This window comes from Colossoma macropomum, unplaced genomic scaffold, assembly GCF_904425465.1.
Source record: "Colossoma macropomum unplaced genomic scaffold, Colossoma_macropomum, whole genome shotgun sequence".
Classification (NCBI taxonomy): Eukaryota; Metazoa; Chordata; class Actinopteri; order Characiformes; family Serrasalmidae; genus Colossoma; species Colossoma macropomum.
This window is the reverse complement of record NW_023494796.1, coordinates 30,611,489-30,634,265: the sequence shown is the minus strand read 5'-3', so window position 1 is coordinate 30,634,265 and position 22,777 is coordinate 30,611,489. Positions and strand designations below refer to the sequence as shown.

The following is a 22,777-nucleotide window of genomic DNA, read 5'->3' as shown; positions in this document are numbered from 1 at the left end:
ATTATGAGGTCTGAAAATACCACAAAATTCAACCTGACACTTTTAAATGATTGTTTCAGGCTTTGCAGGGTGACTCACAGCAGCGTGTACACATCAAATATTAGCATGTTTTTTTTTCTCCTGACACAGTAACCCTACTTCTTTCAGTTTTAATAAAAAAAACTAACGAAGTGCTGCTTTAATCTGAGAATGACTCAGCTGATCCCCAGACACATATCTAAAAGAAAATAAAACAAGCCATTTCACTCATCTCAGGCTTCAACAGTGACTCAACTCAAGTGACTCAACAGCAAAGTTGTTTACTCACTGCTGTCTGCTCTCTGTCACAGTTTGTGGTTAATTATTATCACACACAAATATAGGATGGCCTACAATATGTCACTAGATGATGTGAACAACAGCGATAATAAACATGCTCGAAACCAGTTGAACTGTTTAATTCCAGGAACAAAAAGCACAGGTGTGGTGGCGACTGACTGAATAAAACTAGAAGTCAAGACTGAATAAAGCTGCAATTAGAGAATCCAGATTCTTCTCCACAGTGTAGTAATTTCCTTGAAGACTCACCCAGGCTTTTTTTTTTTCAATTTGGAGCATAATCAGGCAAGAACACTATTTCAGCAAATGGCCACACACTGACAGCTGGTCTAAGCAAGCCAATCTAATCAGATAAAGAAGAACAACAAATCGCACTTAAGCGCTGAAGCCTGCAGTCGGATGGAATTCAAACAGAAATGCACATACAGGGACGTTCTGCCCCAGGTCTTTACTGTCCGAGGGAAATTAAAGCAAATGAAGCATAGGAAGCATAAAAAAATTGTTGAGGTTTGTAAACATCAAAAATAGAACTATCTTTAACTCCAAGCCAGCATCGTTCTTTATCAGTGAGTGTGGTGTGGTGGACACAGGGACCTGCTCCAACTCAAGGAGGACCTGCTCCCTTCCAAAGCTCGGCCCACGGTGCCCCTAGAGAGTGTTCTTGGCGATGGCATTCAGAGTGCGCACTTTAGCCACGTCGGCCACCTTCAGCGAGTACTCGGGTGCCGAGAGGGACGCTCCCATGTTCACGCTGGAGTTCCTGCAGGAGGGAAGTTGCAGATGTGAGATTCAGGTTAAAATAGTCTTTTAAAGGTTTGATACTAATCATATAAATGATTCTAATATGATGAGAGTACTTTACAATAGGGCTGAGCAATGTGACCATATTTTTCATTACTGTGATGTATTTCCCTGAGTGAATCATGGACTATCAAAACCATCACCAGCTGCATGTTTAATTAAAAAGAGAGCATAATTAGTGCTGTTTAATTGGAGTTATTACAGCACAGGATGTGAAATGTTGAATACGAATCATTGCATTCGTTGTTTTTCACAGTATTTTTTTTTTTTTAATGTGGCACGTCTGGGGTTGGATTCATGAAAGTGTCTTAAGAAAGAAAATCTAAAATGTGTTTTTTCTTAACCTTATTCTTAAGAAAATTTATACATCCCTTATTTTATTATATGCTTTATGAAATTTATATATATATATCCATGATGAAATTTACATACAATGTAAAGGGCAACAGGCATTATATATATATATATATATAAAAACACACCGATCAGGCATAACATTATGACCACCTCCTTGTTTCTACACTCATTGTCCATTTTATCAGCTCCACTTACTATATAGGTGCACTTTGTAGTTCTACAGTTACAGACTGTAGTCCATCTGTTTCTCTGATACTTTGTTAGCCCCCTTTTACCCTGTTCTTCAGTGGTCAGGACCCCCATGGACCCTCACAGATATTTGGGTGGTGGATCATTCCCAGCACTGCAGTAACACTGATGTGGTGGTGGTGTGTTAGTGTGTGTGTTGTGCTGGTATGAGTGGATCAGACACAGCTGTAATTTGTTGTGAAATAATTCATTTGTAGAGACAACGACCAACTCGGATTTCTTTACAGTGGTGGTGATAGGAACCAGGGGTTGCCATGACTACAATACAAATACAGACATTTTATTTACTATCCAAAATTCAAAATCTTTAGGGACTATTTTGCCTCACAACGCCCTGCATGTACCTCTCCATCGTGAATGAATTAAAACACATTTTAAGCCAAAACTTTAATCACAAAACTGTCATAGAACAGTGTCTCAGACATCAGGCAGTGAATTCATATCCATTTAATGTAGTAACTTTCTGTGAGGGAGCTTTTAGAGGTGGACGTCTGGTTCCTATCACCACCACTGTGAACATCATATCAAGCCACTTTGTGGACATTTTGAAAAACTGGTGGAGTTCCCCTTTAAGTAATAATTAGCATCCAGTGCTGGTCAAACAGAGGTAATGTACCATAAAAGTATTTATTCAACACATGGAGACCCCTACTCTACCAGCAGGTGAAGCGTCAAACACTGGCTGAAGACGTCTTCTTTTGCAGCTTACCTGAATTTCATGGCGGAGTCTTTGCCCGAGCGTGCGGAGCAGTGGAACTCCTGGGCACCGGAGCCTTCCAGAATCCTCTGGAGGTTGCGCTCAGTGATGCCCCCTCCTGGATGAGGAGATTAAATAACAACCAATGCGCTGGTTTTATGGGGATTTTTCTTGGATCACAATATCAAGTCAAATGTCACAGACTTACCTGGCATTATAATAATTCTGCCTTTTGCCTGTCAGGAAAAAAAAAGGCAGTGGAGTATTATTACAGCACCCTGACATTTACACAGCATTATAGCTAGAATTCCATCACATTAAACATGAATTAAGGGACACTGTACGATACCTCACGCCAGAGCTCAATCTCTAACCACTCTGCTTTGTGGATTCTCAGAATTTCCTTTTCTCTGGAGCCTCAGCATTCGTCACGTCCATTCATTGATATGTTGTTTTTCAATAAATGAAGCACTGACAGTAAAACAGCTGCAGTGGACAATTCAAGAACATAGACTGCTCAGCTAAAGTTCAGGGACACCTCGCTTTTCAAAGTAATTACAACACAAGTCAGTAGTCTTTCATAGTCCGTAGTCTTTGTATGCTCGCTATACCTTAACACAGGGGTCGGCAACATGCCGCTCTTTACTGCCCCGTTGTGGCTCCGCAGCAGAATTAGATTTAGGTAAAACAGAACAGGACAAAATTTAGATTTAGGTAAAAATAAAATAATCCTCCTTTACAGTAAAATAAAGCTCTGCTGATCGTTTTAACACAGTTTAACGATAAATGGTCTTAAACTCTGGAGTTAATGTAGAACTGCTAATTCACCCTTTAACCCTGAAGATCAGCGCAGACTGGTGGTCACCATAGCAACACAGACAACAATCTCACCTAGCTAGTAGCTAACAAAACAAATGGACTTATTAGCATTATAATCACTCCAGCTGGTTTCCTGACGGCTTAATCTGCAATGAGAACCTGACAAACACTAAAAAGTTGAGAAGCTGAAGTCGCTTCTCGTTTGCCAGCTTCTCATTCAAATTCTCCTGTTCCACCTTAAAAGGTGCAGCAGTCACATTCTGGCGCCTCAGGCACAATTTAAGGTGGAACGGGAAAATCTGAATAAGAAGCTGACTTGAGCCTCGTAAAAAAAAGTTGAACGCTGAGAGACATTTTACAAGAAACTAGTCTATTTCTGAGGAAAAGTTTCCTGCGAGAAAAGCGGCTATAGCTGAGCTAAAGATTAAAGCAGAGCAAAGTAAGTCTGCATTTTCATTTATATTTATTAGACTATTCTAGTACATCAGCACATACTGAGACATATTTACAGCCAAGATGGTAAAATGGACAAAAAAATGTTGCGGCTCGCAAGGTGGTTTGATTTCTCACTAGGTTTATTTTGTGGAAAACATCACATTTGTGACATTACTACCTTGGAAATATGCTGCACATTTAGTGCAGCGTTTCCATTAGTTAAAATAAAACATTCATGAAATGATGGTACCCACTGAGTATCGTCTCCACATCAGTGTAATTGAGTCATCAGTGACCCAGTGTTCCTGGGACCTAGCCAGTGCCTGAAATCATAATCACTACGTGCTGATTCACTACATACACTGTCAGAAAAAAAGGTTCTGTGCAGGTACATTTTTCATTCATCAAGGTACAAACAATGTAAATGTTCCCTCAAAGGTACAACCGTGGTTTTAAGGCTAATTGTATCCTTTAAATTTGTTTTTTCCTAGGTGAAAAGTATGTATTTGCACATTTTCATAACCTAATATTTTAAACAAAACATTAATATAAAAATGCTGGAGACTAAACAGGGTGTGTGGAGTCAATACAACTTAAAAATGATAATTGCAATGGAATATAGAATCGAGACACAGCCCATGTTTACATTTATCAATCATAATTTTCCCTGTAGCCCAAATGTGCACTGCTGGCTGCTTACAAAATTCTGAGTCTTAACTCCCTTAGTTAACGTTGTTGCTTCCTTAAAACCTCAGGCTACCTGGTAGCATCCGGAAACACTTGTGCTTACTTCAGTTAACTCTGATCAGCTCTCAGCTGTTCATTATTGGCAGGAGACAACAGCAAAAAGGTAAGATGTGCTGCTTTTTCACAGTTTAGTTGCTAAACAGTTTTGAGCTGAGTCTAGCTAATAAAATCAGGTCAGACACATTGGTAAAAATATTACAACTTGACAGATAATATCGGACAATGCAACCTGCGGTTTTATCAATATCTGATAAAATATCTGCTAAAAGCAGGAAAGAATGGGGCAGAAACTAACAGAGGGTAAAATTTAATATGAATTATATGTAGTTAAACAAGTTCAAGTGGAACGTGTCATTTTCTTGTATTCTTATAGCACTGCCTCTGCAAATTCTAGCGACAGTCGGCCAGATATTCCTCCAGATTCACCCTGAAATAGGGGTGAGGGAACAAAACAGATCTCGGACGCATCACGATGCCGACATGGACGATTCTGAATCAAAATGTCAAAAATTGATTTTCTAAATTTTAAGTGATTATCAATTAAATTGCCATCTTATTTCACCGTAACTGCACATTTTATCACAGATGAGTGGCAGCCTGTGTCTCATGTGCTCCAAACAAGAGCAGTGAATCAGAGTCTTCCAGTTCACTTGCTTTATCGCTTCCATTAGATTTCTTAATAAAAGATATTGGAAGTAAATTTATTGTACATTACAAATACTTTGCTTTAAAAGCACCAAGTCGTCACACAGTAAGAAGTCCTGTATTAAAAAAAAGTACATCAAGATGTATCAATCATCGTTTTATAATATAAAATAACTCGCAGGGAGAACTAGCCAGGCTAAATTATGGTCTCCACACGGTGGAGTTAGTTTTAACACAGTGTAACACTAAAGTAACAAATAAGAGACGTCTCCATTCCTCATATAAACTCAAAATATTTTATGCACAAAAAAGTACCTTGCTATTTTTACAATTTCTTTTTGTTTGATATTTGCTTTTCTATTTTGTGGTCAAACATAAATTTGCCACAGCCTCTTTCACTAATCATATTTATTTTAATGCACATATTTCAACATCTTAATGATGGAAAGCTTGTTTGGGTCAAACAATACAGACCTGTATTAAATTACAGTGTTTTGCATCAATTTACCAGATTTTTTAGCAACTGCCACAACTAGCATCTCTCCATCTATTTGTACTCACTGTTCTCGGCTGAACTGTTCATAAACTTAAGGTGCTGGAAACAAGGTTTATGTTTTTGTTTGTAGCAGAGATGTGTAGGTCTATAAAAATAACACTAATGTTCCTCATTTACCTTTAAAGTTATTTAGGAAAAAAAATAAATGTGTTACATTGTCTTACGCCCCATGTGTCAAACACAAGGCCCACGGTCCAGATCAGGCCCTCAACACAATCCTCTCCGGCTCGCAAAAATGTTTTAATTTTCTATTAATATTAGCCTGTTTCACAATGTGCTGCACTACAGTCCCCAACATGCACTGCAACGTGATGTGCTCTGACTCTCCTACCCCAACAATAGTCTATGTGACAGCGGCTACACCTCAATTCTACACAGCTCTACTCAGCTCCACACCAGTCATATCACCATATTGCCTTTTTTTGTACACTAAATCAGGCTCTGAATGGAAGCCTTACACACATTTAACAGCATGGCGGCAGTTATAAAGACAGAGAAAACAAAACTTTATTAACAGCCATGTCAATATGTTTGTGTGAGCAAAGATTTTTTTTATTTATATTATATTAAGCTGTTTGAGAGGAAACGGTAAGCATATAAGCTAACATTTGGACCAGTCAGAGAGTGCGGCAAGGCTTAAACTGACCAAGGACCGCCTGCCTTTTGATTGTGTAGGCCTACTGACAAATTTTAATTTCTGTTTATTTATTCTAGCTGTATGTAAACAGTGAAGTATGAAAAAATAAAGCCTATTGATTTTGGGTTCAAACTGACTTTATGAACCCCCTTCCATCTTTTCAAGGCCATTCAGTTTATAACCAGAGTGCATTAACCCTTTAATGATAAGGCAAAAAAAGCACATATTTCTTACTTTTCATCTATTTTCCTTTTTTAATAACAAGATTTCTCAATGTTTGTTTTAATATGTATATAAGGTCTAACTTCGACAGAAGCCTCAACAAATAAATATAATTATTTTCAGTATTTCATGTGTCCACAAATTGCCTTTATTCCAGCTTCCATTCTTTTCAGGAGACTCGCTTTCAGTTCCTCGAAGAATCTGCAGACACACCTCCAAAGTTCAGTCTTAGAAGTTGGTTGATCATTTTCTGAAGTAATCAAACACATTCAGTGGTGTTGAGGTCTGGACTCTGGGGTGGTCAGTCCATTGTCCAGCTTCTTTGTTTGATGTGTCCGTTTCCTTTTCTCAGTAAGGTTCTTCTTGACAGCTACACATCCTTTCAGACCCACAGCGCTGAGTCGTCTTCTCACAGTGGAAGGATGGACAGAAACCCCTGTGGATGTTTTCAGATCTGAAGCAGCTTGATTTTCTCCTCTCTCTCAAAGATGAAAGCTTTGTGAAGAAGTGTTGTTTATCTGATGGAGGCAGTTTTGGTGTTTACCAGGTCTTCCAGGTGGTTGTTAGGAGCCCATTTTTTGAACTTCAGGAACAGCTTTGTGGACAAATATAATACTGAAAGATGTTCTATTACACGGAGCGTCAGATGCTTTTCTGCAAATTTCTTTTAAATACGCGTTGCCTGTTTTTTTTCTGACACCAAATGTCTGTTTTAACTGAAATTTAAATAAATCACTTTTGCACAGCACTGTTGGTCACACTTCAGTCGCCTTTTACTGTTCTCACCAAGTCCTTGGTGAGTTAAATTCCTTTCTAAATGTGTGCACACTCAATCAGAAACTACTGCAATTTGTTCAACAATAAAGGCAGCATTTCTTTTACGCAGTGACAGAACGCATGGTAGCACGCACTATTCCTCACGCTGATACATTTTAGTATGGCGAACATGGACATCCATGTATTCCAACTACTCTGGAGGCAGATATTAATGAGCTAAAGGGGATAAAGTCTCTAATGTAACACAGACGATACTTTATGTAAGATGGGGTTAAACGTTATGATTGTGCGATGTCACTGTTTGATCTGAGGTAGTTGGCAATCAGTGATCCTTTGTGCCAGGTTCCCAGCTGTGCTCTTCTGTCTCAGGCAGAGCTGTTTCTGTCTCAAACGAGCGCTTGTGCAACACTCTCAGCAGCAAACATTCACTAATATCTCCTCAGATTTCCTCCATTGTTCAAAACTGCTTACAAGGCAGGGGTGTTGTTTTGCCTTCTTAAGTATCTTGTTGGGCCCAATCATATTTCTTATTTCTACCCCTGCCCCTTGTTTTCTATGGTCTCTTTGCCTTTTGGAACTGAGTTACAAGAGGTAGTGGTTGAAATCTTCCTCTATGAAATGGGACCCTCAAGTAAAAAGAGCATCACTTCATTAACAGCTACCAGCGCTGCTCTGTAGGCGACCCTGCCAGTCTGCAGTGACAGCAGAGGAGGGTAAAGTTCAGCTCCTCACTGCTGGGCTTTAGTTACATTTAGGGAATCATATGCCTTCAAAGAGGGGGGCAATTATTTATTATCACCCACCCCTAATTCTTCAGTGATATGAAGCTGAAGTCAGATATTCACCAGCTTCTTGTTCGAATTCCTGTTCTACCTTAAATGGAGCAGCAGTTACATTCAGGCATCAGAACTGCTGGACTATTTAAGGTGAAACTGTAAATTTAGCTGGTTAGCTACCGAGACATTAGCATACTATTAGCGACTTATTATGCTTGTTACAAAGAAAAGGATCATAAAACATTGAAACGACACTAAACTAGGGTGATACAATCATTATTGTAATTTTTAACAGAGAAAATTCTCACATTTGTGGGTCTCTTTAGTCTCTTGCTCAGCCGTCTTGCCGGTTTTTCTTTTTTTCTCAAAATGCTGTTTGGAGTGAGTCTCTGAAAAACCTCTGTTTGGAGGGTCATGTAGTCCTAACACTTCACCCTAACCCTTTATCTCATCAAGAATTGGCACACCCTACCCCTAGACGTGAACGCGCAAAATGGAGGGGAAGGGCTGAGTGGTAGGGGCCGGGGTGAAATGGGACTGGGCCTAAGACTGAGGTGTTTAAATTCTCATTCTACTCAACAATCTGATAGAAAATCTCCGTTTACATGCTCACTACAAGTAATCCGATCCAAAATTTTGTGCATGCACAGAGAACCACTTAGTATAGACGTTACCATGACGACCAGCATCACGTGAGTCTAGTCAGAGTGAGATGAGCAGCAGTGAGCAGTGCTTGTGTTTTTAATGACATTAAAATGATGTCAGACTCAGGAAAACGTCCTTCACGTGTCCTTATTAAAGAAGGCCGAGAGGAAGACGTCGTGTTCTGAGACACATAAGCTGGACGTCCGTCCCACCGCCGTCTTTTAAAGATCAGAGCATAAACTTCGTCTCCTCTGCAGACCAGTTTCTGCTCCGCCATGTTAAACTTTCACTATGACGTGACAAACATGATCAGAACGGACTTAAACTTTCCAATAGGGAATGTAATCAGACACAGGTTTACATGGATATTATTCTATTTAACGGATTATTTACAGGATTACCCACCTCGTTCAGTCGGATAGGAACTGTATTCTGAATGGCCTCAATCGGACTAGTCTATTCTGACTGAGGTGTTTACATGGACATATTCTATTCCGATTGAGCTATTAGTCTGATTATTAACTGATTATCAGGCTGCAGGTTAATGTGGCTCATGTAAACAAAATAAAACATTCATGAAATGATGGTACCCATAGAGCACCGTCACCGCATCAGTGTAATCGAGTCATCAGTGTCCCAGTGTTCCTGGGACCTAGCCAGTGCCTGAAATCATAATCACTATGTGCTGATTCACTATATACACTATCAGAAAAAAAAGGCAAACAGGTAAGACAACAGCAAAAAGGTAAGATGTGCTGCTTTTTCACCGTTTACAGGCTTTAGTTTTTGTTTGGCGCTGCTGCCAGAGTAACTCTGCGCAGTGGAAAAACAATATACGGAATCCAATCGGAGTGTTCTCAGTTAAGAGTGCATGGCCACGAATCGGATACATATCCAGTCTACAGCCACATATCAAAGTGGCTCAGGTCGGATTTGAAAAGATCAGATTTGCGTGTCCACACAGCCCTGAAAACATCAGAGCTGAGTGACATTAGGGCAAAAAATCAGATTTGTGCCACTTCAATCTGGTAATGTGAACGCAGCGTATGTGAAATAACCTGAGTCAAGTAATTTCAGTATGAAATATGCAAAATACTAAATCGTGACACATAAGCAGTTGGGAACCCTAAGCGCCTTCTAGGCCCTACTAATGTCCCAGAACCAAAAATACATGTCTATATTGGTAACAATGGAATTATTGTGGTAAAACTCTTATTTCATTAAGTTTTGGTTGGAAACCGTAAGGGTTAAAATCTTGTCTGAATTTTCATCGCCGATATATCTAGGCAGATACATCCAAGTGAGCTCGACCTCTGCCTAGGCCAGGGGTGTCAAACTGGGTTCGTTCCAGAGTCTCCCTTCCTCTAAAACTCTTACCCTGCATTCATATCAGCAGCAACTTTTCGCCTCATCACCCAAAGCACTGATCACTTATCGCATATGGGTGTTTTCCATGTGGGACCATTGGTTGCTATAGTTTCATTGATACCAAACACAAATCAGGTGCATTCTCTCTAAAAATAAAAAACTGGTGAGAAATCGCTTGTGTGCTTATTTTTATTTAATCCCCGCAGTCAGTGTGTGTGGAAAACAAAATAACAGTAAAAATAAATATCAATAAAAATATTTGGTATTTGCGATTACTGTCTATTTGCGCCGCCGCCATTAATCCATCTCGGAGGAATAGTTTCACAGTGGCGGAGAAAAAGCGAGTACTACCCCGCTCAATGCTCAATTCCTATTGGTAATCGCCACGTCGCTTCGCTCCTCATTTGCATAAAGTTAAACTTCACTCAACTTGCTGATTCACTGCCTCCCGTCGCCGGAAATCGCCAGCTCTCATTAAAAATGAAGGACCTCCAGCCGTCTTGCCGTGTTGCTGCTGGTGTGAACGCAGGGTAAGACTAATTATCTGAAGAGTTTCAAATAAAGAACACAGAATATATTTTAAAAGGTCTGTGTTAAATGAACAACGGCCAAAAAAAGGTTTATGCACACCAGCATTAGAACAGTGCTAACACACTATTAGAAATCCTATGAGGGAGCTGGCAGAAATTAGCATTATCATAGAGGTGAGGACCGAACTGAAGGTCTAAATCTAATAGTCGTGGTTCTTCGCTGGAAATAAGCATCCATCACCCTTGTAGCTCAGGTGCAAAACTCAAGAAGACTACATTTAAGGTTAAGCGGGATAAAAACTATTCTAAGCTGTTCTAAACTACCGTTTCCATCCTGCATGTGACCTTTTTTCCATACAAGATCTTCATATTTCCTCGTTATTTCTGCTTTTTTATTGTTAATAATCTGGTATATTATCATAACATTGTTAATTAACCTGAAAACGTGTTATTACAACAGTTAACCAGCTATATTTGCATCCAGAATGAAAAACTCTGGCTTTGAAATTCAGATACAATCCTGGACTGCAGTCACTCCTGCCAGCACAAAGGCTCTGAGACCCAGCCACACATTCCCAGTAGAGGTACAGAAGCTACAGAGAACTGGCTTAAAACATGATAACATGTTTCATTCGATTACTGCTAAAACTGACACTTGGTCACTGAAAGAAGAAGCCTTTGAGGCACAAGTGTGGAGATGCAGCTGACCTGTTCCACAAGGCGTTTGATGAGAGGTAAGCCCTCCAACGCAGAGCTGTCGCAGCCGCTGGTCAAAATCCTCTCAAAGCCCAGGGAGACCAGCGTTTCTAAGGCAACCGAGGGGTCGTGGACCATATCAAAAGCTGAAATGTACACAGGACCACATCAGCAGTCACATATCATTAATAGATTACTTTCAAATGGCAAATATTTGAATCATTGAGAGGCTCTTTCCTGTGCGTCTACTAACACAAACGTTAGAACAAAAAAAAAAAAAACACTTCATTTACCTCTGTGAAAAGTAACAGGGAGAGGTCGACAAACAGCTGTAATGAAAAGAAACAAGCACAAAAGCGCAGTGAATTTCATAATATCAGATACTGCTAAACCAGTATTTAACTACGGGTCACATAGCAGTCAGTTTGGTATCCAAAAAACAAAACAAAACAAACAAAAAGCCAAACCTAATTTGTTTTCTCATTTAGAAAACAAACTAAGCCTAAGCCTGGAGTTAAAAGTCTCAGTTAAGGCTACACAAAATTACATACTACAATTGCTACATAACAATTATTCTACATCCTACAGTACAATATACTTATACTATAATTATATACTATAATAATTTTAGATACTACATAATATACAATGTGTAGTATACAATAACACGTTTTATTAATATATTAGATATTAGTGTAATGCAGAGATTCCCAATACTGGTCAAAGTGATCCACCATCCTGGAGAGTTTAGTTTCAACTAGAGCTGATGATTCAATTCATGATTTATTGGTTATCGACTTGATTTAGTTTATTCAAAAGTGATTATAGTGAATTATGAATGAGGCGGCTCGATTCACTAAACATCAACTCAATTTGGTGATTCACTGCAGCAATTCAAGCGCCTTTAGAATCAGTATAACTAATTAAAAGCACTTCATCTAATGTTTCTCAAGCTAAAACCTGATTCGAATTGCTTTAGTAAGGTTTACTGTAATGAAGGGGATTCCAAAGAAATATGCTCTAAACAGGCTAAATACATACATATATAAACAAGGCATGAGTGCCAGGGGAACAGCCAGGGGTAGGCCAGCTTGGTCACTGGCCTACTTTATCAAATGAGGGAAGAATATTTATTAATTTAACAATATTTATTTTTTTATGTGAGTGTGAACTCTGTGAGAAACCATTACACTCTTTGCCAAGCTCTTCTTCTTCCCTCAGCCCTCAAATCACTGCTTGACGACTACTGGTCGTTTAAAAGTGAGACTCCAAAACCAAAAACTAATTTTAAAAAATGCCATCTTTGTTAGTTTTCTGCAAACCTGGTACTGACAATGCTCTTTTATTAACCTTTTGAACTCCTTGGGACCACCGGTGGTTCCAAAACACACTGTCATATTCTTCATAACTTTCACATTTCATAAGCTACATTCTAAAGTCTTCTTTCCAGTCAAATAGATGGGTGATGTAATTTTAAACCCTTATAATAAAAGAAGTTGAACTTCTGAATTTTTTTTCCTACTGAAAGTCGACCCATTTTTCCACAAATCTGAGCTATAAACTATAAACAGATGGCGTCTCTTCAGTGATCTGCTCTGTAAAAATTATTTTTATGGAAAAGCGTTTAAGATTTTTGGCTTTCTGCAGTAAATTGTAAGCATACAGCAATATGTGTGATCATAAAACACATGTTCTGTTAATTTGAGGGGAGCTTTTAAAATAAATAAATAAACAAATAAAATAAAATTTAAATTTACATTTATTTCATGCAGTTACTGAATAATTTGCCCTACGATTTGGTCATGTAAATTCAGACGGACAAACCAAAATATAACTTGGGGAATAAGAGTTAAAAAGGCTGAATATGGGTTTTGTGTAGAAAACGTTACTTTAGTGCAACAAGTCATCAAAGCTAAGACATAAATGGGCCATAACCATTTTTTTACTCCGTAGCAAAATGCTTTTGCCTACAATAATTCAAGGTTTATGTCGCTGTGCTGTTTTTACTTGACTTTAAATCTCAGCTGTCTCATTTTAACTTAGTTACGTTGTCTTCATTGGGCTGCGATGAACGGATGCATGCTTTATACTGAAGGGTGCTGCAGTGTTGGTTTGGTTTATGTGAATCCTGCATTCTGGATAACTACTATAGTTTTGTATCACTACATAAAAAGAGTAATGACTGCACTTCTGTCAGGAATAGCCTATAAATGATTTACATTTGTGGGATCAACTCATCTGTAGCATCTAAGATTGGGGTGGATACTCATGGCACACAATAAAACATACACTGACTGGTCAGAGATCTCATTTACATATTTCAGCCTTCAGGTCAAAATTGTATTAACAATTAACAAGCGACATATTAAGCAGCCCAATTCTCCATTGAAAGGATGCATATTGTGCAAAATTGAATTTGGAATAAAAGAAAATTATATACAAGCATTATTAATGTTAATATTCTATTACTATTTCAGTCCATTGAGTTTATATTTCATATACAGTTCATATATTTTGACTGAACTGTTTTTTGTAATGACATAAAAATCAGCATATTAACATATTTCCAACTAGGGCCCAGTAACATGGCAATATTTATTGTTATCGTGAGAAACTAAGTCACGATATATTAGAATATGCTCTTCTGAGTGACCTGTGAATATTATCAGTACTTAAAAAACACTTCCTCACTGCATGTTTGATTACAAGCACGATTTGTTCCCTTTAACTGGATTTAATGCAGTACAGTGTGCAAACTGCTGAATACAAATCACTACATTCACAGTTTTTGATAGTATTTCTTTTAAATGTGGCAAATCAGATGTCAGAAAAAAAGAGATTGTCAAATATTGTGTGCCATGAAAACTTTATATCGTGACTTTACAACTTTGCCATATTGTCCAGCTCTATTTCCACCTATTCAGCCTATGGCAGCCTACAGTTTGTTCCCTCCCTTTCACACTGAAATGTTGCAAAAAGGCAATAAAAGCAATAAAGGGAGGTTATAAAATGGTTATGTGAAAAAAGAACTACGACCGTTTGGTACATTAACCCGCACAAACGTTTTAAGCGGTCCTCAGGAGGAAAAAAAATAATAAAATACATGAAAATGCAGGATTTGGCTCTTTTAAAGAAGTGTTCCTTAATCCTGCTCCTGGGGACTCACCGCCTTGCACAGTTTCACTGCTTTAACACACCTGATCCAACAAATAAAGGGCTCAATAATCAGTCGATGAACTGGATAAGGTACGCCAGGCCTGGAAAGACTTGACACTGTGCAGTGCTATAGATACACATAGTACTATATCAATTAATACTATGCAAATTAGATAAAGCTACCAGACCCCCAATTGTGTTCATTCACTGTTGGAGACACTGGCATTTGAAGCATCTCCTTAATCTTCAACTATGGCCATTACTGGGTAACTGGTCATTAGAATTTACCCAGCAGCTCCATGCAGAGCTCAGCATCCACCCGTCCGTCTTCCGTCAGCGCCCCCAGCACCAGGCCATCAGCCCTGTGGATCTTCATCAGCTCAATGTCCCTCCTCATCACCTCCACCTCCCGGTCTGTGTAGAGGAAGTCTCCCCCACGGGGCCGGATCATCACGTAAACAGGGATCTGTACATTCTCTTTAACCACCTGCAGCAGACCTGACGACAGCAGTTCAGAGAGGTTAAAATTAGGGATGCACCCATATGGGAATTCTTGGCCACCACACTCCGGACGCACTGTCCAAAAATTCTAAACCACAATTTTTAATGAAGTTACACACAACTTCAAACTGAGTTTAAAGTGTTCAAAGTGTTTTTTGTTTTTTTTTTAATTTTTCCCCGATTTTCTCCCCAATTTAGTCGTCTCCAATTCCACCCGCTAGTTAGGACTCCCCCAGTCACACGATGCTATCAACGCTAGGAGGGTGAAGGCTAACACAGGCTTCCTCCGAGACCTGTGAAGCCAACCACCGCTTCTTTTCGAACTGCCACTCACGCAACGTCACTGGACAGCCGAACGCGCTCGGAGGAAAGCGCCAACCGCCAGATCTGTTACGTCAGCTAACAGACGCCTGCGCTGACTAGCATCGCGCTGAGTGATGGGGGGAGAAGGAGGGGCCATCCCACCCACCCAGAGAGAGTGAGGCCAATTGTGCTCTCTCGGACTCCCAGCTATGGACAGCTGTAGCATCACCAGGGATCGAACTCGCGATCTCCTGATGATAGGGCCAACGCTTAGACGGTTGCGCCACTCGGGAGCCCCACAAAAGACTTATTTTAATACTGACTGAAAGGCATTCAGTTCCAACCAACGTCTTTACTTTGTTACATGAAATTAAACTCTCACTGTGAGACTCTTTGTTTGGTTTTAGTTCCTGTTCTGGTGCTTACTGTGAACATAAACCGAAGATTAACCATTATTTACACAAAGAAACAACATCACAACTGTAATCTGTAGCATCCATATGCCTGCGTGATGCACGTGCACATGAAGGGGAGCACAACACCGGCACACAGTGGGCCACTCGGCATTTTGCCATTACTACATTAAATCAAAGCCATTTCGAGATCACAGAAAGCCACAGCAGATCAGATGTGGCTTGAAATTTACACAGAGAAAAGCAGCCAGTCTTTTAAGCAAACAGACAAATGCTAATGTAAGTTAACTCAGCTGACGTTAACACCCTAGGCTAGGAGTACTCTCTAATCTACAAGGCGCAAAATATCCATTCTTTTAAAGTGCCCCCATCATGGAAAATGAGGGAAAAACGGCTGATGTATAAAAACAAGTCTGAAAAGATAACCTTCACTACCCGTTCCATAAAGTCTAAATAGAACTGCTAAAATATAAACCAAAATATTTACATATATGCAGCCTACAGCCTCTTAGGCCCACCCATTCTTACTGAAGTTACAAGAAGTGTTGTTCTTTTTAGAATAAGTAACTAAACACGGCAATTAGAAAAGAATTATATATATATATCTGTACTGAATATATATATATATATATATATATATATATATATATAGATAGATAGATAGAAAGAAAAATGGTTGTGTTAACTAATAAATAAAAAAGGTTATGTAAACATAAATTATGACATGTTTTGGTACATAAAACCAAACAGTATAAGCCTCAGAGGAAAATTGTAAATTGTGTCTAACACTGAAAAGCATAAAGAAGAAAATCAAACAGGTCTAAATTGGATTGATTAATGTTTGAATAATGAGGATGTGAATGTCAATCCAAGTGAATGTAACTGTGAAGGAAATGCAATTAAGGAATTTAGGAAGTGTCGATACTTTCAACGACATCAATCCACACCCAATATTTTAATTAGCTTAATTTCAATTTGTATATTTTACTATTAAAATAATCACATTTGCAAAATGCTGAATGGCCTCTGACAGCTTCCACTGGTTGAAGAAATGTTAGCACCTTTGATTGAAATCTCTCTTTTATGCATCATTACTATTACTATTTCGCTGTTGTTGGAAGAAAACCTTGTATCTCCAAATGGTAACTTTAGAGGAGAAGAAAAAACTCACCTTACTTTTAATGTAAGTCAATGGAACCAGACATTTTTCCAAGTAGCATTGGGTCATTTCTTTTAGTCACTTCATCACGAAATTTACACACAATATAAAGGACAACAGTCATTTTCAAATTATGTCAAAAACTGAAAAACGACAAAAATAAAGATGCAAGGTTTTCTTCGGACAGCAGTGATCTATTTAAACCAAAGACATGAGTCTGTGTGTGTGTGTGGGTGTGTGTGTGGGTGTACTCACCAACACTGGGTGTGATGCCACCTTCCAGCAGGCTGGAGCACAGCTCAATACGGCCAGCACCTGCATTTGAATCAACAGTATCAGCCGCCCCTTCTTTAACAGCAAACTAATAACAAGGTGGTAAGGCTGGCTTTACACAGTGAAACTTTGACCCAACTAGCTGCTTTAAACCTGCATGAAACTAAACTGCACTTGAGATGTATGATGTAAAGTGTACTGCAACTTACTTAAAAATCAACTGCAACAGTTGCAAGCAACGCATCTTCGTAAAAGACGTTTCATGAAACAGCCGATTAAAATGGCAAAAACACACTGTGTGACATTTCAAACGACTGATTTCTCTCAATCAGTGGACAAGAAACGAAAACAGAACAGTGTACTGGGTGATTAAAAGAGACCCCGCAACTTACTTGAAACTTAACTGCAACAGTTGCAAGCATCTTATCTTCATGAAAGAAGTCTCATGAAACAGCCAATTAAAATGGCAAAAACACATCTTATGGCCTCACTTCAAACAACTGATCTCACTCAATCAGTGGAAAATAAAAACAAGGTGGTAGTTTCTCAAAGCTAACATTTCCGTAACTACCTAATTAATTAGCTAGTAAACTAGCCAGCTGACACTAACAGCTGCTTGTGCCAACATGCACCCTTTTGTTGGCCAGCTGTTATCATGACTTACAAGATTCAGCCAGAAACGCAAATACATAGCAAAGAAGCACAGTTAGATAAAAGAGATATATAGATGTAGAAAAAAGACGGCAATGGCATCTGGAAAAAAATAAAAAGGTTATAAAAAGGCCACACTTGAGTGAATTTAAAGCAAGAATGATGCGATATATTGAAAATACGGGAGACTAGTTGAGTCACTGAATGTGTTGCGTGACTGTTTTTGAATTGCTTCTTGTAACTGATCAACTGCATGGAAATTATTTAGCAGGGAAACTCAACATGTGACTAGTTGCATGTAAAGCATGAAGGTTTCAGTGTGTAAAGTCAGCCTAATATCACAGTGAGCATATTCTTGACCACTATGTGTGTGTGTGTGTGTATATATATATATATATATATATATATATATACACACACACACACACACACACATATATCACTGTTGTCGGATTGTCAGAAGAAAACCTCATATCTCATATTTTTCAGTTTTTGACATAATTTGAAAATATCTGTTGCCCTTTACATTGTATTTAAATTTCATGATGAATGGACCAAACAAAACGGCACAAAATGGTAAAAATTTCTGGTTCTACTTACTTATATTAAAAGTAAAGTAGGTTTTTTCCTTCTTCTGTAAAGTTACCATTTTGGAGATAAGAGGTTTTCTTCACATACACACACACACACACACACACACACACAAAATCTATAAATTAGATGTGATTTACATATAGGGCTGGGTATCGTTCAATTTTTTTCAATATCAATCCCTGTAGGGATGGGTGAGTCTTTGAGTTAACAGTGAATGGATTCTATTGACTGAATTTCTTACAGTAGCGATATTGCGGCGGTGCCTCTGCTGCGTATATGGCGAGAACGCTGTTTAACTGATGAGGCTCTGCAGCTCTCAGATCAGCAGTTGTGTTTTCCAAGCTCATGTTCAGTGCAGCCTGAGCGCAGTGTATTTTTTCAAAAAGGCACAAGCTCACTGAATCACACCAAAAGCGTCTTTAACTGGCTTAGCTGAACAACTAGTGAGCTTTTCACGAGCTTCTGTGTGTCGGTACTGTGTAGTTATTAGCTAATTACTGTACAGAGTATTCACAAAACTGAATGATCAAATTAAATTAAAACAAAAATCTGTTTGAATCTTATATGCATTTGCTGAAACAGGTTTGTTGATGAGGTGCTGGAAGTGGGTATATGTACTGACTGCAACAGACTACATACTAACCCTGAATCACCAGCGCTAACAGCATGCACACGGGATGTAGCTCAGACAGCCAATCAGCAGCGTAGATTACTTTCCTACCTATTGAAATTTTGACTGAGTTTTTGTTACTCGTACTGAAGCCGTTATCGCAAAAGTACTGCGTTTCGATACCCAGCCCTGTTTATATGTGGGTGAGAATCCGCATTTCTATTGTACCTCCCCTTTCTGCGTTTATCGCTGACTCAACGGAATCCACACATACCTCCATCAGGAAGCCCTCAGACATCCTGTGAGAGAATATCAGAGAATAAAACAACATCATTTAGTTCAGTATGCTCAGATTGCAGCAGTGCCAAGAGGAGTTCAGATCATTCATAACAAACTGCAGTATTTTCTGAATGTATCACAAGATAACAACATCAGATAATTAGTTTTATTCAGTTTAACTTGTACACATCGGCCTCTTCTACACTGGATAGTTTTTCCAAAGAAAAAGCCAGAGCAGCTGCCGTCACGTTTCCATGGCAGCAGGTTTACTGATTGGTTCTGAACATGTTATCGTCATGTTAAAGTGACAGATGCATTAGTTAGTTGTTACTGGGTAAAACAAGACATACGGATTTGTGGTGCAACCAAATTCAGTAAAAGGATAGTTTAAAACTTACCAGTGTAACTAAAGACTCAGTAAAGACTTTACACACAAACTTAAGTACAAACCTACGCAACCCTGGTGCAACACAGTTCTGTTTATTATTAAATATATTAATAAAATCTGAAAGCTAAAACTGAATCTGAACACAGTATTTCACTATACTGGTATAGAACATCCCTGAGCAGTGACCTAAAGCAGTCCTTACTATAGGAACTAGAGATCAACCCAACATAGCAAAATGAAGAACAATCCATTTTCAAGAACAGGACTAGGCCAAAGCTAAGGATCCAGGACTATAACCTTCAGCAGGCCAGGGGTCCCGTTTTTTGTTTAACGAAATCAGGGAGGGTCTCTGAAGTAACCGAGCATTTTCAGTTGATAACAGGTGAGGGTCGTGTTGGGGGAGATAAAGGTGCACAGTGACATCATTAAAACTCACAACTTCTAGAGGCACAAAAGTCAATATGTTTACATCAAAAAATAAAGAAAAACAAGAAATTTGTCTTTTAAATGGCATAAAAAATAAACACTATTTTAAAAAAGAGCATTCAGGCCTAAAACTAACATATGTTATTTATTGTGTTATGCATTTATTCAGAAGCGCAGCACGGCATCAATCAGCCCCACTGGTTTGACAGAATTCACTATTTTGTACCCTTTTTGTGTTGTCATCCATCAGCGCTCTGCAACTACAGTACCCAGAATGCATTGTGCAAATGTGTTCCTTGTGCATTAGCCATCTATCAGGGGGGAAAATCAAACATTTTAAACTGTCTGCTTTTACATGTCCACCTTGTAGTTCCTCCCACCTTCAAGATGCATCATCAGGAGTGAAGTTTCTGGTCTTTAAATCAGAAAATATCACTCTTGCTTTGCTTACAAGGCAAACAGTTCATTCTGACCGCAGGTGGACTTTAATGGATCACCTGTTGCATCGAACTGTAACATATCACGGTATTTTTAGGCAACACAATCCACAAAACACGAACTGTGGTGTGTCAGAAAAGGTCAAATACGGGTGCTTAAAAAAAGGTGATCTAATCATATTAATGAATTCAGATGTGATCCTTGCACCTAATATGGGGTGTCACATGTGTAACATGTGAACCGTTTAAACTTCAAATCAGAATAAACAGGACTTAATTATCAGTGGAGCGGTTTTATGATTCTTTGAAAGCTGTCTGGACTCATTTTTGGAGTTTACATACTAGATTCAACAAGAAAATCCATGTTTAAGTTTACATTAGTTACTCTAAGAATGCAGTCTATTTGGAGGAGGCCTGGGGTCAGTATGTCCACCCACTGATCTCCAAGCTCTAATGAGCAACGTCGTCATATATCGGACTATTACTGACATTTCTAGGAACGTCAGGTTCAAACAGTTTAAGGAGAACTGCACCAATTTTTCAAAATTTACAAATAATTCAGTCCTTGATATAAACAGTCATTCAGAGTGGTTTGGTGTGAAATGGTTGGTTGTAGAGACACTGATTTCTTTCCAGTGGTGGTGATAGGAACCAGTGGTCATCGAAATCCCAGAGGTATCCGAAACCTGCAGTGAACCCTTCTGAGTTTTTCTATGTAATGTTGATGATGGCAAAACAGTCATAAGTCTGAAAAAATAAGGGACTATTTTGCCTTGCAATGCCCTGCATGCACCCCTCCGCCATGAGTGGATCAAAATAAATGGATTACAATACATTTTAGGCCAAAAAACAAAACTAGAACAATGTGTCAGGCAGCAGGCAGCATATATCTAACCACCAGATGTATTAACCTTCTGTGAGGGAGCTTTTAGAGGTGGACGTCTGGTTCCTATCACCACCACTGGGATCGATTCTGAGTCAGTAAGTTGCTCTAGAACGGATCGTTTCACACCAAACCAGTCTGAATGACTCTGTTTACATTTTAACCATTTAACTATGTCGAATTTTGGAAAAGATGGTGGAGTTCCCCTTTCACTATACAGCTCTGTTAAAGTCCATAAACATGCTGTTTATGCTGCTCCACTATAAACTCAACTGAAGGTTTTATTCGATAACCAAACAAGGTGAAGTAGCAGACAGGCCAGCCTGTTTACTGCTTGTCATAACCTTCAAATTCCGATAATATTAAACGTCCAGAGCACAAAAGGCAGAAGTTTGGCGAGTGGCTGGTTGTGTTTAGCTAAGTTAGCGAACAGGACACGGCGGCTGCTGCAGCCCGTGTTCAGTTAGCCTCCCAGTCTCAGCGCGACAGACTGTTTTATCGTGCTTTAAACGTTCCTGAAGCGACCCAAAGCAGCCCCGTCCGGCTGAATCGAGAGGAAAGTGCTTCAATTTCGGTCTCATTCGCGTTGAGTTACCTTAAAACTGTTCGGTTTCACATCAGCGTCCAGCAGTGTCACGAAGCTGCAGTCAGCTTCTCATCCGCCTGCTGCTAACCGTCAGTTCGGAATTGCCCGTTCCACCTTAAATCGTGAAGAGGAAAACAACCGTGTAATTTCGATAAATGTATTTTTTTTAAATATTTTTTAATTAATATGTTGAAACATGTCGGGTTAACAAAAAAAATCCAATTCATTTATAAAAATAAATAAAAGTGTCAAAAAAAGTCAGCACAAACGCACTTTGTCGTTAAAAGGTTCTGACAGGATAAACTTTCCAGATATAAGATGCATGGCGATGTTATGTTCTGTTAATTTTTAAATTATTTGCGTCTGTGCTTGATAAAAAAAATATATATATACATTAAAAAAATACTTCTTACGCTTTTTACTCTGGTGTGACGTCACAGGTCAGAGTTGGACCGACTAGCGACGGGTAGAGTTTGATTCAGTTTACGGAACCGATTCTTCATTGAAACCGTTGTCCGTTTTAATGAACGGGAGCGTCCGAATCAACGATTCATCGATTCACACATTAAGTTCACTTCATTGTCATTTTCATCAATGAGTGTATAAATGAGCTTCAGTCAGGCACAGGGCGCGCAAAGCACGAGCGAATATTATAAAAGGGAAGGAAAAAATCAGTATAATTATTGATTAAGATGTAAACCGAGTCGTTCAGAGTGGTTTGGTGTGAAATGCTGTTCACTGTTCACAGTGGTGGTGATAGGAACGTCCGCCTCTAAAAGCTCCCTCGCAGAACGTTATTACACTGTTTTACAATAGTTTTAAGAAGATTTCGAGCCAACAACA

At 39.0% G+C, this 22,777-nt stretch overlaps 1 protein-coding gene across 1 annotated transcript; it reads right to left on the bottom strand.

The window, feature by feature from the left end:
• Positions 1 to 283: 283 nt before the first annotated feature.
• cutc (cutC copper transporter homolog (E. coli)) lies at positions 284 to 22,048 on the bottom strand. The gene is made up of 9 exons (XM_036583303.1): positions 21,944 to 22,048; positions 19,164 to 19,234; positions 17,063 to 17,122; positions 14,720 to 14,929; positions 11,569 to 11,604; positions 11,288 to 11,421; positions 2,631 to 2,658; positions 2,435 to 2,540; positions 284 to 1,078 (listed from the first exon to the last, which is right to left on the bottom strand). The coding sequence occupies exons 2-9, from the start codon at positions 19,231 to 19,233 to the stop codon at positions 967 to 969; spliced, it is 756 nt and encodes a 251-aa protein (XP_036439196.1). The 5' UTR covers position 19,234; positions 21,944 to 22,048; the 3' UTR covers positions 284 to 966.
• Positions 22,049 to 22,777: the final 729 nt, after the last annotated feature.